At 47.3% G+C, this 13,975-nt stretch overlaps 1 protein-coding gene and 1 long non-coding RNA gene across 9 annotated transcripts in view; one reads left to right on the top strand and one right to left on the bottom strand.

Annotated features, from left to right (window-relative positions):
* The window catches only part of OPA1 (OPA1 mitochondrial dynamin like GTPase), a 57,368-nt gene that overhangs the window by 21,078 nt on the left and 22,315 nt on the right, over window positions 1-13,975 (top strand). For all 8 annotated transcript variants that reach the window (XM_083612752.1, XM_083612756.1, XM_083612758.1 and 5 more), the window contains 9 exons: window positions 605-679; window positions 844-915; window positions 2,281-2,380; window positions 3,766-3,896; window positions 5,074-5,146; window positions 5,268-5,340; window positions 7,052-7,167; window positions 8,492-8,556; window positions 9,057-9,133. In XM_083612752.1, coding sequence (XP_083468878.1) covers window positions 605-679; window positions 844-915; window positions 2,281-2,380; window positions 3,766-3,896; window positions 5,074-5,146; window positions 5,268-5,340; window positions 7,052-7,167; window positions 8,492-8,556; window positions 9,057-9,133 — 782 coding nt within the window. The remainder of the gene's footprint in view (window positions 1-604; window positions 680-843; window positions 916-2,280; window positions 2,381-3,765; window positions 3,897-5,073; window positions 5,147-5,267; window positions 5,341-7,051; window positions 7,168-8,491; window positions 8,557-9,056; window positions 9,134-13,975) is intronic.
* LOC310762292 lies at window positions 10,080-13,967 on the bottom strand. The gene is made up of 2 exons (XR_014547932.1): window positions 13,344-13,967; window positions 10,080-11,267 (listed from the first exon to the last, which is right to left on the bottom strand). It is a non-coding gene; the product is annotated as an uncharacterized lncRNA (long non-coding RNA).

Genomic DNA, 13,975 nt, shown 5'->3' with positions numbered 1-13,975 from the left:
TTCCCTGTTAAAATGAAGAAAATAGAACTGGACACCTGTTGAAATGGTGCTGTGCCTGGTTTCTTTCTTTCTTTTTTTAATAGATTTTTATCTAAAATTTTTTTATAGATTTTTAGCTATAAATTTTTTATAGATTTTTATCTATAAATTTTCTATATATTTTTATCTATAAATTTTCTATAGATTTTCCACAATGATAACACAAACCACAAAGCAGAATGATACACAAAAACAGAAAGAAAGAAAGAAGGGGGGTGGGAAGGAACAATAAACAGATAAACAATAACATCAAACTTGATTCTTCACAAATCCAACCTTTTAAACATCTTGGTTGACTTCCTCAAGTCCCTCCCTTCTGAGTTTCCTTGTAGTTAAAAGTAACAGCTTTCCAATATCATTATTAAACTAAAACAATTTCCAATTATAGTCCATCTTATTCACTTTTCTTAACATTCTATATCCCATTTATTTAATTGTAACTTAGTTTAATCCTAGGCCTATTTGTTTCTTTCAAGTAATTTCTAATTTTTTATATTACAATATTTATTCAAATAGTCCTTAAATTTCCTCTCTGTGCCTGGTTTCTCTGCTTGTGCTTAAACAGCTGGCAGCCTTGAGGAATGAGATTGAGATCAGAATGAGGAAGAGCGTGAGTGACGGCTGCACCGTCAGCACTGAGGTGAGGCCTGGCTGCTGACTTCTTTCCGCTGGTCCCAGAGCTCCCTTGGGTCCCCATCCAGTAATTGCTTGTGGGGCGCCTGAGCATTGTTTTCTACCTAGTATTTTTCTTTACAAAGGAGGCTCCCTGACGTGGAAATCGCTCTTCCTTGTTTCCTTCTGCAGACCATCTCCCTCAGCGTTAAGGGTCCTGGCCTGCAAAGGATGGTGCTGGTGGATTTGCCGGGCGTCATTAGCGTGAGTAGGCGATGCGTCTCCTCCTCTGATGCTCCCCGTTCCTTTGAGATGGGCTGCAGTGGACTTTTCCCAGGCTCCTGGGTCCACCTGGGACTTCAGGCAGAGGCTTCTCAGTGGTGGCGCCTTCACTTTGGAATCGCCCACCTGACAACGTGGTTAACTGAATTTTGGTGCAGAGTGAACATGTCTTTACAGGAAGGTTGGTGGGAGGTGGAATTTTTTTGCAATCTTTTTTTTTGCGTTTAGTTTTGATATGATTTGTTTTATCATCCGTACACTCCTTTCCCAGCCTTATTACTAATTGTGATTTAATAATAATATTAATAGTAATAGTAATAATAGTAGTAATAATAAAAATAAAAATACATTTATTATTATTATTTATAACCCGCCCATCTGGCTGCGTTTCCCCAGCCACTCTGGGCGGCTTTGAGCAGAATATTAAAATACAATGATTCCTCAAATATTGAAAGCTTCCCTAAACAGGGCTGCCCTCAGATGTCTTCTGAAAGTCATATAGCTGTTTCTTTCCTTGACATCTGATGGGAGGGCATTCCACGGGACAGGCGCCACCACCGAGAAGGCCCTCTGCCTGGTTCCCTGTAACTTCACTTCTTGCGGTGAAGGAACTGCCAGAAGGCCCTCGGAGCTGGACCTCAGTGTCCGGGCTGAACGATGAGGGTGGAGACGCTCCTTCAGGTATACTGGGCCGAGGCCGTTTAGGGCATTAAAAGTCAGCACCAGCACTTTGAATTGTGCTTGGAAACGTACTGGGAGCCAATGCAGGTCTCTCAGGACCAGTGTTATATGGTCCCGGCGGCCGCTCCCAGTCACCAGTCTAGCTGCTGCATTCTGGAATAGTTGCAGTTTCTGGGTCACCTTCTAGTTGCAGAAGTCCAAGCAGAAGATAACTAGAGCATGCACCACTCTAGTGAGACAGTCTGTGGGCAGGGAGGGTCTCAGCCTGTGTGCCAGATGGAGCTGGGAGACAGCTGTCCTGGACACTGAAAAACTATAAACTATAGATGTGTTCTTCCACTATCATCAGCTGCCTGGTTGCCCTCAATTTCTCCTAATAACCACAGGGAGGTGGGAAAATGCTTGGCTCATATTTATAGATAACACTTTCTCTCACACATACATATCATAATGTTAGGGCCGCTCTTATGGTCTTACTGCCTTCAAGAACTTGAGAGCAGTTCTTGAAATCAGCTGCCGAGAGACGCTGTGGAATCTCCTTCCAAGGATAGCTTTTTTAAAAAGTTGGGTATGCACCAGCCAGGGATATCTGATCCATCTGCTTCCTCCCAGTTTTTTGACACCACCTGTTGCTCTTTTCCTGCCCTTCTTGATCTCTTTCCCCAGACGGTGACGTCAGGGATGGCCCCGGACACAAAGGAGACGATCTTCAGCATCAGCAAAGCCTACATGCAGAATCCCAACGCCATCATCCTTTGCATTCAAGGTAAAGGAGGAAGTCGGAGAGCAACTGGAATGTCCTTGTGTCTTGGTTAATGAATCCCTGCAATGTCACCAATCGTTCCCTCTGGTTCTTGGGAGACTTGTTTGTGGGCACAGACCACGCCTGCTCCTTCTTTGTGGTTGGGGTTGTGGAGGGCAGGGCAGGGCAGACGGATGGAATTAGCTGGCTGCCTCTTCTCTTTTCTGGCCGCCTCTTCTTTTTTCTGGCCGCCGCCTCTTTTTTCTGGCCCGCCTCTTCTTTTTTCTGGCTTTGGGACACTGTTAATCAGTTGTGCTTTCTGGGGCCCCAAGTTGAGCCACTAGGCATGTTCTGGGTTTAGCTCTTACCTTCAAATGAGTTTCGATTCAGGTGGTAGCCGTGTTGGTCTGACGCAGTTGAAATAAATTAAAAAAATTAAAAATTGTCCAGTAGCACTTTAGAGACCAACGAAGTTTGTAAACCTTTTGACCACTGTTAAAGACTGTTTACAGGTTTACCATACCCATTGAGCCAATCACCCATCTCCTACTACCGTTCTGAGAAAAACCCCACCCCACCCTCATACTATATGCAGTCATAAAGGGTAAAGGGACCCCTGACCATTAGGTCCAGTCGTGGCCGACTCTGGGGTTGCAGCGCTCATCTCGCTTTACTGGCCAAGGGAGCCGGCATACAGCTTCCGGGTCATGTGGCCAGCATGACTAAGCCGCTTCTGGCGAATCAGAGCAGCGCATGGAAACGCCGTTTACCTTCCCGCTGGAGCAGTACCTATTTATCTACTTGCACTTTGACGTGCTTTTGAACTGCTAGGTTGACAGGAGCAGGGACCGAGCAACGGGAGCTCACCCCGTCATGGGGATTCGAACCACGACCTTCTGATCGGCAAGTCCTCGGCTCTGTGGTTTAACCCACAGTGCCACCCGCGTCCCTCATATACAGTCATACCTTGGGTTAAAGTTGCTTCAGGTTGAGCGTTTTCGGGTTACACTCCACAGTGACCCAGAAGTAATGGAACGCATTACTTCCAGGTTTCGCCGCTCGCGCATGTGCAGACCCTCAAAATGACGTCATGCACAGAAGCGGCAAAACGCGGCATGCGCAGACGCGGGTTGCGTTCGCTTCTGGATGCAAACAAGGCACCAGAACGGATCCCGTTTGCATCCAGAGGTGCCACTGTATAAGGGTCTGGTGACTTCTGTTTCAGTGTATCTGAAGAACTGTGCATGCACACAAAAGCTGATTCCCAGAACAAACTTAGTTGGTCTCTGAGGTGCTACTGCACCACATTTTATTTATTTCGACTTTAAATGAGTTGTTCAGCTCCTGCCTCGTTGGTGGAAACGCTTTGCATGTTCTGTGAGGTTATGGCCAATCTGCTTGGTTTCCAGATGGGTCTGTGGACGCCGAGCGCAGCATCGTCACCGACCTGGTCAGCCAAATGGACCCTCAGGGCAAGAGGACAATCTTTGTTCTGACAAAAGTGGACCTCGCCGAGAAAAACGTGGCCAGTCCAAGCAGGGTGAGGAAGAGGAGGGTGTGGAGGAATGATTTTGTCCAGCAGATGCTGACAGGGCCTCCGGGGAGGGCAAGAAGAGAGACTTCTGCTGGAAGATCCCAAAGGGACTTCTTATTTTGACAACGTGATTCCCAGAGCTCTTGGGAGTCATTAGATGGCTTCTGTTCTCAAAGGTGTCAGGTTTGCTCTGCAGACACTGCGTGACTCTGATTTTTGCTTCCGGAATGATTTGATTGATCGCAAATATTTATAGAAAGCGACTCCAGGGGTCATCTAGTCAAAACTTATGCAAAGCAGGAATCACAACTAAACAACCCGTGAGAGATGGCCATCCAGCCTCTGTTGAAAAGAGTCCACAACCTTCTGAGGGAGTCCATTCCACTGTTGAGCAGCTCTTAATGTCAGAAAGTTCTTCTTAATGATTAGTCGGCGTCTCTTTCTAGTCATGTTATAATTCTTAATACTTAGAATCCCTACGTGGTTTACATAAAATTATATGAAATTACAATTTAAAGTTACTTCTATATCAGACATAAAATACATCACCGCAGTGATGCACGAGCCAGAAAGGGCCCCTGTAGACAGGTGAGTCTCTGGGAGGTGCTTAAAATCCACTGCACTTGCTTCTGAATGGGCTGAGCATGGGGGGGGGCAGTCCCAGAGGGTTGGGGCCACAACTGAGAAGGCCGAGGGTTTTGTCCAGGCTTTTCTCTGACTGCGGCACCAGGAAAGCTTGCTTTCTGAAGTCAGCAAACTTTTATGGGCCCCCCCAACCCCCCAGGAGTGTGTATGTGGAACGGTTTCTTCCTTTTTCTTTGATAAAAACAGTTATAGCTTACGAGAAAAGTTGCTACCTGGGAGATAGTCCAATATTTAAATGTTCTCAGGTTTTTTTTGTGTGTAAGAGTGTTCTAATTGCTCCTTTTACAAAAGAGCCTGCTCCTTATTCTTAAAGCACTCTGCAGTTAGTTAAAGCATGCATCAGCGCTGGGCTGTTGCAGAGGGTTTTTAAAGTCCCAGAACTTGATTCAGGACTGGCTTTCATGGCTTTTGCCAGGCTAGGATGCCCCCCCTGCCCCGCTGACCGCTCTTTCCTATTTTGTATCTTGTTTCACTGTTTGAGTAAAGTAAAGCTGAGAACTCCTACTAGATCAGCTTTTCTGCTTTCCCATTTTCACAGATCCAGCAGATAATTGAAGGCAAGCTCTTCCCAATGAAGGCTCTTGGGTATTTTGCAGTCGTCACAGGAAAAGGTAATCCTAGCTTTGCATTGGGCCAGCGGGTGGAGGCACAGTGCATATGCTGGACAGTGCTGAGTGCTTTTTTTCCTCTCTCTCCCTCTCCCCCTGCCCCCGCCAATCCGGCTGCCTCTAGGAAATAGCTGCGAAAGTATTGAATCTATTAAAGAGTACGAAGAGGAATTTTTCCAAAACTCCAAACTACTCAAGTATGCCAATATTTGTTCTTGTTTTTGAAGTGCCTCTTGCTGGTTTTAGTGCCAGTGGGCAGTGCAGGCTTTAGGGGGTGGGTTATGTGAAACATAGGCTGAAATGGTTTGTCAAGGAGCAAAGTGTGATCGCCTGAGGGGTTGCTTTGAACGGGCCATCCTGAAAGACTTTCCGACTCCACGTGGCTTCCCTGATGAGCAGTGGAAGCTTTCGTCACCAAATGGGTGCCTTTCAGCCCTCAGAAATGTCAAGTGCAGGGTTAATCCTGTGCGAGAGCCCAGTGGAAATGCCTTGGGAATAATCCAGAAACTCCCAGCCTCTGATCTGGAGAAATGCAGCGGTTGTGTGCAACATTCCCGGAGGGATTTCAACCTGAAGATAATTCATAGGAAAACCTAACACAGTTGTATCCAAGCAATGGCTTTGTGTTAATGGAAAACATTTCGTGTCTCGGAAAGCTGCCCCCTGGGGTTCAGGGACTCTTGGTAACAGTGTGGGAGAACTTCTGTAGGTGGGAAAGATCAGCAGAAATTGGGGCACATGGCCTTTGCATGAGCACAAATGATTTCCATTAATGCAAAGCTACCACTGGATACAACCGCAGGTGAATGGACTCTCCCTTCCTTTAAGGTCCAGCCCTGGGCCAGGTCCTTCTGTGTCTGCTCCCTTGTCCTTAGTCCTTTAGGGCTGGAGCTTTAGGGCTGGAGCTTCATTCTGGCTGAGAAGTTGCATCCTGCCACAGGGCTCTGCCCGTCTTTCCGTTAGTTCTGGGCAGGCTTCTCAAATTCACGCCCTCTGGTCAGCAGCCCTCCTTTCTCTGGACCGTACGATGAGCCCCAGTTTGGATTTAATGGGGGGACATGGGGTGGGCATCATCCCCAGCTTTGCACAGTGAAACTGGGGGACTATATGCCCCTTCTCCATCTTGGGGGAACAGCAGGGCCCAGGAGCCACCAATGTGTGGATCCCTGTTTCTGACGTCTCACAAGGTCCTCCTTCCTAAATGAAATTATACAGCCTCTTTGCTCCAGAGGAAAACCATAGAATTGCAGAGTTGGACACCCAGGATCACCTAGTCCATGGGTAGGCAACCTAAGGCCCGTGGGCTGGATCCGGCCCAATCGCCTTCTCAATCCGGCCCGTGGACGGTCCGGGAATCAGTGTGTTTTTACATGAGTAGAATGTGTCCTTTTATTTAAAATGCATCTCTGGGTTATTTGTGGGGCATGGGAATTGTTCAGTCCCCCCCCCTAAAAAAATATAGTCCGGCCCCCCACAAGGTCTGAGGGACAGTGGCCCGGCCTCCTGCTGAAAAAGTTTGCTGACCCCTGACCTAGTCGAACCCCCTTCAATGCAGGAATCACAACTACTACTACTACTACGAGTAATAATAATAATAATAATAATAATAATAATAATAATAAATTTATTAATTATACCCCGTCCATCTGGCTGGGTTTCCCCAGCCACTCTGGGTGGCCCCCAACAGAAGAAGAAGAATAAGCAATAAAACCTCAAACATTTGTGAAATGGGACTGTCTACTCTGGTGTATTTTGAGGTGTGGGCTACAATGTGATTCCCCCCACCCAGCACCAATACCAGTTTTCCCCTTTCCCCCGTACTTGCTTCTTTAATTTTTTTGTTGGAGAAGGTGTTCTCTTGCTCGCAAGTCCGCCCCAGTGTTTGTGTCGCTGTCGTGTCCTTTGCAGGAACTGTATGCTGAAGGCCCACCAGGTGACCACGCGGAACCTCAGCCTTGCCGTGTCGGACTGTTTTTGGAAAATGGTGCGAGAGTCTGTGGAGCAGCAGGCGGACGCTTTCAAAGGTACCGGTTGTGCTGGCCTTGGACTGAAGAGTCCGTCTCTTGTCCTGGTGTCTGATTCCCCTGGATATGGGGAGTATTGCTGGGCCCTCTTCAGGATTCTTACTGGAAACAGCTTTCTGGACTTATCCAAAAAAGTTGGAATGTTAGTCTGTTGTCATTTTAGCTTTTTGAACGTTTTGAATGGTGGTCATTTTTCCTTACTGACAATTTTATTGTTTTACCGATTTTGTAAACTGCTTTGAAGTTTGTGTACAAATTGTATGCAATCAATAGAAATCTGTGCTCTGCAAACATTTTAAGCTACGCAGCAGTTTGCGGGTGACACACCGTTGACGGACAGGATCCACGTGTCGGAATGCACTTGCCTCTCTGTATGAAGGCAAAACGTGTGCCGGGGGGTTGGAATGGACATGTTTCCCAACCTGGTTCTTTAGCATGCCATGTGCATTGTTAGAGTTGGATGAAACGTCAGGCGTGGGCAGTGTTTTGCATCCAGGGAGGAAATGCATTGTCTAGAGCATGGGTAGGCAACCTAAGGCCCGCGGGCCGGATCAGGCCCAATTGCCTTCTGGATCTGGCCTGTGGACAGTCTGGGCCCTGTGGATCGCCAGTGCGCGCGTTCTTTCCCTCACATGGTGGCAGAGGCTGTGCATCCTCCCTCCCTCCTCCTGGCTTCTCCCTGCCCTGCCTAGAGGAGGAAGGGGGCTGGGCTGAGCTGGATGAGCACAATTTTAAGGAGCCCCCTCTCTGGAGCCCTTTTGTGCGCCGCTCATCGTCCCGCCGCTGCTGCCACCATCCCCTGCCACTCGCAAGACACAAGTAAGCAGCCCCCAGGGCTCGTGGTGCTCTTGCATCATTCCCCCCCCAAAAAAATATATAGCCCCCCCACAAGGTCTGAGGGACAGTGGACCTGCCCCCTGCTGGAAAAGTTTGCTGACCCCTGGTCTAGAGCCCCCCATAAGAAGAAAAGCCGGGTTGGATCTCGCCTGCAGAAGAGGATGGGTGGAAACTGACTTTCCAGCCCCCTTCTTTCCCTGGCAGCCCCCCCCCCCGGGCTCCCTTGAGGGGGAGGCATGAAAATGGCGTGGAGGCACCTTCCGTATGTGTGGGCTCCAGGCACAGAAAGCCCCCCCCCCCCAATTCCACAATTGACGCAGCTCAGTCAGTCGGGTCCCCATGGGAGCCTTTGTGGGGAAAGGAGCTGCTGCCGAAAGGAGCAGGGGCAGGAGTCGGCTGCTCCCCCCTCACTTTTGAGGGTGAATCTCTGGCTCCAGATAAACTAGCCACGGATTTGACCTCCCTTCCCCTGAATTTCTCCCCATAGCAACCCGCTTTAATCTGGAGACTGAGTGGAAGAATAACTACCCCCGCTTGCGAGAACTTGACCGGGTAAGTCCATTTCCTGGCTGAGAGCCAGAGGGGGCCTTGATCTCCATCCTCTTTTTGGGAGAGCTTTGATGGGAGAGGGTCGGCCTGTGTTTTACCTGGGCTGGGAGCCCCGTCCTGCTGGCACTGCTGCTGCAGTTATGGAGTAGCTTCCTCAGTGAGACCTGTTGATCAGTATCCCTGCGTAGCTTTTTGTGCTTTTGTCCTGGGACACACATGGCCTGGTGGGGGCAGGAGGGAGGACTGGACCTGGGAGGGGAATCGGGGCATCTTGAGCAGCTCAACCAAACATCAGAACTGCTGCTTGAGGGGTCTCTGTGTTTGAAGGGGGCCACTCAAGGGCCCCCAGTTAATTTCATTGAAGGAGCAGCCTATCGTTTGCCCATCCTTGAGCTTGATAGCCCCAGGGCTCTGAATCCGCACAGCATGTCCGTGTACGTTCATCCGTCTGACTTATCGCAAGCGTCTCAATGGCTACAAATGCTTCTCGTTTTTCTGTCTAGAATGAACTGTTTGAAAAAGCAAAGAACGAGATCCTCGATGAAGTCATAAGCTTGAGCCAGGTGACACCAAAGCACTGGTACAGTAATTAGTTGGAGATTTTTATTTTGCTTCTTTGTTCTGTCTGGCTTTTCGGTTTATAGAGCAGGTTCTGCGAAGATTAAAATAGGCTGCCCTGCGTTCTCCGTGATCCTGTGATGATGCCGTATATCTCAGAAAAGCCCATCTGGGATCCATCCACTCCTTTCTCCCTGTAAAACATTTATTGGTTCTGCGTGTCTGACTTTGGCAACCCCTGGCCCTTCTGGGGGAGGACTGGCAAGTTTGCCGCTCTCTTAAGAGAAATCCTAGCGTCTGTTGCTGACTGTTCTTCGTCCATGAGTTATAGAAGCCACCAGAGAGGGGAGAGTCTTTTCTAAATATAGGCAAAAGCAACCCTTTGCAGAAGGCCGTAAATACTCTGCTCTTTACTTAAATGAAAACCAAAAGAAAAAAGGAAAGAGGGAGAGTCTGCGCCCTGAAAAGTTGGACTTTACGAAAGGCCTCTATTCAGCATGGAAAGCTGTGTCTGTGTGCATCTTTTGCCCAGTTTGGCTCCCTTCGCCGGCCTTTAGGGCAAAGACCAAACCAGGACCTGGGCATGGCTGCAGGGCTATGTGTGCATGTGCAGCCCCTCCGGCAATTTCACAAGGAAGTGCTGCTGGAGCACTGGCCCAGTCCTCCTTTGCAGCCTTCAGGGCTGGGGACCGCCAGGAAGTTGACCCTCTTTGATTCCGTTTTAGCAACACAGTGTTTTCTCGCTGGAGACTCTTTTCTTCCAGGCAGGCGGTTCCTTGTGGAGCGTTTTGCGCAGTGCCTTTTAGATCCTCTCCTGCCAGATCAGGCCTGGAGGCTTTGATGGATGAACTGAATTGTGTTGCGTTCCGGGAACAGCATTCGCTGAACGGATTAATTTGCTTTGGGCCAGAACTTGACGTAAACCATCATTTGGCCAAACACAATAGTAATCCATGCTTTTAGAAGGGTTCTTTGGTTTTGCTTTTTCTTTAAATTCTTCAGTTCCTTTTAAGTTCTCATAAATAACTCTTACAAGGTTTGAAAACCTGGCTGCCTGCTCTACTGTTAAAGAGCAGAGCAAGTCTGAACCCATCTGGGCTCACTTGGCAATTTTGAGCTTAGCACGAAAGAGAGACGCTCTCCGTAGCAATCAAGCAAAGGCTGGAGTTTAGCTGGCCTTACTAGGACGCAACTGAAGGAGCAGAAAGGGTTTCCAGTGATCCTGCTGGATGATCCTCACAATCACAGGAGAGGAGTGCAGGGATCGGCTCCTGCTCCTGCTCCTGCTGCTGCTGCTTCTTGCCTTGGGAAGCAAGCTGCAGTCAAGCTGGTTTCCAGCAGGCTACGCTCTCATCCATTTGCTCCATGCAGTATAGTACGGTGGCGTCTCATGTGAGGGTGCTGTAGATTATGAGAAAGCTAGAGCAATAATCCGCCAACGAATTTGGGATGTGGAACTGCAATGTCACGTGCATGAGATGAATAAACACCCAGCGATAAAAGATAATGGGAGAGGGTTTACCTCAGCAATATAGCTGTCAAAATTACAAATACCTAAATACAGACTGTCATTCACCCTCGCTAGATTCAACGTGCTGCCATCTGCCTTATTGCAGGGCAGATTCGAGGGTAAACCATATGCAGAACGAGTCTGCACCTGCGGCTTGATGGAGGTAGAAACTGTCTCTCATGTCTTGTTACACTGTTGTTTCTACAGGGATATACATTTGGTAGTTATCATCCCTGTTATACAAAAATCTGCAAATGGGTCCGAACTTCAGTGTCTGAAATCTCTGGTAGAGAACAAGGATCCAGAGATCAAGCTAAGGGTGGCCAAATTCTGTGCGACTGCCATAAAACTTAGGGAACAAGCTGTGCTACCGTAATGACTAAGGCCTTAAATGACAATTTTAGGTTATATTTTACTGATTAAGATTTAACATATATTTTTAACTGCTGCAATATCTGTATTGCTCCTGTTGTACCCAATTGAAATTCAAATGTATCCTTATCCTGTTTTATGACTTCCCTGATATTATATGTGAACTGGAACTGGTCTGTGACCAAAATTAATCAATTCAATTGAATTCATGTGAGGGTTCAGTTCCAAGGGTTGTGTGCAGTGCTTTTTTCTGGTTGGTACGCAGTACCAACACCTCTTTTTCTTTTCTTTTTTTTTAAAATAATATTTATTAAAGATTTTTTAAAATTATAAAAAAGAAAAAAGGAAAAAAAAGACAAAACACAAAAATGGAAAGAAAAAATACATCCATCATTCTCAAGTTTTTAACTTTCATTACCTTCTTTCTTTGACCTCCTCCTCCTCCCCTTTCTTGTATCCTGGTTAATAATTATCACAGCAAATCCTATCCATAGTTCATAATAATTTGTCCTTACATTATCTTGATCTATTTTCATCTTGTCTTATAGCAAACCTTAAAACTTAGAACTTAAATCTTATTTTTACCGACTTCTCATAACCATACCATTAACCTAATTCTTTAAACATTTTTACTAGAACCAAGTAGTTCCCCTTCAACATTTTTCTAGCATTCATCAATTATTTTAAAGCAGTCCTAATGATAAAAGAAAAACAAGTAAAACAATCCAATCTTCATCCAGCGTCCCTTCCTCCTGGTTCAGGATTTTGTCAGTCCTTTTTGTCCCATTTATCTAGCGCATTAACCTGGTGTCCTTATATCCGAGGCCCTCAAGTCTCTTCCATGTCCCCTCCGCGACTCTTCTTCATATTTTCCTTCCACTCGTAGGAACTCCAGCTTAGTAATATTTTTTACCCTTTTCAACAAATCAGCCCCATTTCCATAGTCCAGACTAAACTCCATGTGATATTTAAACACCTGTTTCAGATTCCCTCCAAAATTAAAAGCCCCCACAGCTCCAAACATCTGACGGCCCATTACCAGACTCAGAAAGTCCAAACATCCCGGCATGGGAGGGTCATTCCAACCCCCCATTTCCAAACCAAACCTAACTTTATCTTTCCACATCTGGTTTTTTCCAAATTCATTTATCGAATCCAGAGGCTCATGATCCTGCAGGGCCGCAGCTCCCTCCATTTCTGACACCCAGGGTTCAGCAATATCCTCTTCTCTCATCTGTGCTGTCATGGCACACTCCTGTTTTAGTTCCTGGGTAGGCTCCATGTAGTTTCCTACTGCCTGTTCAAAATTTCTGGCCGCATTAGTCATCAAATCCGTCTTCTGGCTTAGCTGGTCCAATAGGGCATTTATTTTACAGAAAGCACCCAACCGAGCTTCTGAAAACATTGTCCTGCAAGGTCACGAGTCCTTTCCCACGATTGTAATCTGTAACAGCTGCAAGCTCCTGAAGTTGGTTACAATTTCACAGTCTCCCTCTAGGGGGACAACTTGTTTATTCTTTCTTTTAAGAACAATAGCAACAAAGTTTCTTTTTTAAAATATTCAGACAATATTTGTTCCTTTGAAATGCGAAAGGAAACAATGGAATCACTGTGTTACTTTTCTTTTAGCTGTCTGTCAAAAACATTTGTCTCTGGTCAATGAGCTTCAAACGTCAGTCCTGACACTCCGCTCCAGGATCAGGACGGTGGAAAGTTACTTTACTTTAAACTCACTTCTGCAGGTTTAAACAATCCAAAAAGAGATCCCTCTTGTTCTCCTGCTACCGAAGGGGGGTTCCACGATTTTAAATGATGAAAGTCAGTCCTTTAAAAGTGAATTTCTATGCTCTAGTTACGTTGTCTTTGCTTTATTCTGACTACAAAGAAACGGAAGGCTGACTTCCTGTTTAGACCTTCCCGTTTCAGTACCAAATTGAAGTAAATTTTAAGTCCAATTCCTCTCTGCTGGCCGATCCTTATTTAAAGGCCAATTGTTCGAGTTTTAAGTACTCACGGGTGATTCTTTAGATGCCAAATTGTCCCAGGAAAAAGGCAGCGCTCTCTGGCAACGGCTATGCGGCTTCGCTCCACGGAAAAAGCAGTAGACTCACAGCACCGCGCCACTTCCCCCCTCTTCGCTTCAGAGCCCGTTTATGGGTTCCTTTGCGGGTTGGGGGGGCGCTAAAGGTGCCCGCCGAGTCCCATGGTCACAGGCTTCATCCGCCTGTGATTTTTTAAAGGGTCCCTGCTTCGCCGTAGCGGAAAAGACCCGTTTCGCGCGGAGCTGGTCCCTCCGGTTCAGAGGGAGTCCGCCATTGCCGATGGCGCCACCCCGGAAGTCTGCCAACACCTCTTTTTCTAGATGTACCGGCACATTTTTGTCTACTGGTTGTGCGTATAGACAAAAATGCCCATACTCAGACCCCCTGGAACCGAGTTCTTGCTTGCAGAGCAATTAAAAAAACGCTCAGCCACACATATACAGTCATACCTCATGTTACGTTTGCTTCATGTTACGTTCTTTCAGGTTGCATCCCACAGCGACCTGGAAGTACCGGAAAGGGTTACTTCCAGGTTTCGCCGCTCGTGCATGCGCAGAAGCGCAAAATGGCGTCATGTGCATGCACAGAAGTGGCAAATCGCAACCCACGTGTGTGCAGACGCACCACTGCAGGTTGAGCTCTTTTCATGTTGCGAATGGGCCTCTGGAACGGATCCCGTTCGCAACCAGAGGTACCCCTGTTCTAGAACCAAATGAACACAGAAAAGCAAAAGCACGGTCCTCAGCACTGAGCGAGTCCAGAACTGCTTGAAACTGAAAGGTCGCAGCCTCTCCCGCTACTTGCTGGTCTCCCTTGTGGGGGCTTGGGGAGGGGGGCATCTCTCCTGGGGAACAAACCTCTTTTTGCCCCTGGGTCTCTCTCTGGGCCTCTCACCTGTGGGGATGCAAAGTGACCTCTGGTTGTCCCTCCCCCCCTTTAG

This window comes from Podarcis filfolensis, assembly GCF_964270895.1.
Source record: "Podarcis filfolensis genome assembly, chromosome: 5".
Taxonomy (NCBI): domain Eukaryota; kingdom Metazoa; phylum Chordata; class Lepidosauria; order Squamata; family Lacertidae; genus Podarcis; species Podarcis filfolensis.
The sequence above is the reverse complement of the archived record's forward strand: the minus strand, read 5'-3'. Positions and strand labels throughout refer to the sequence as shown.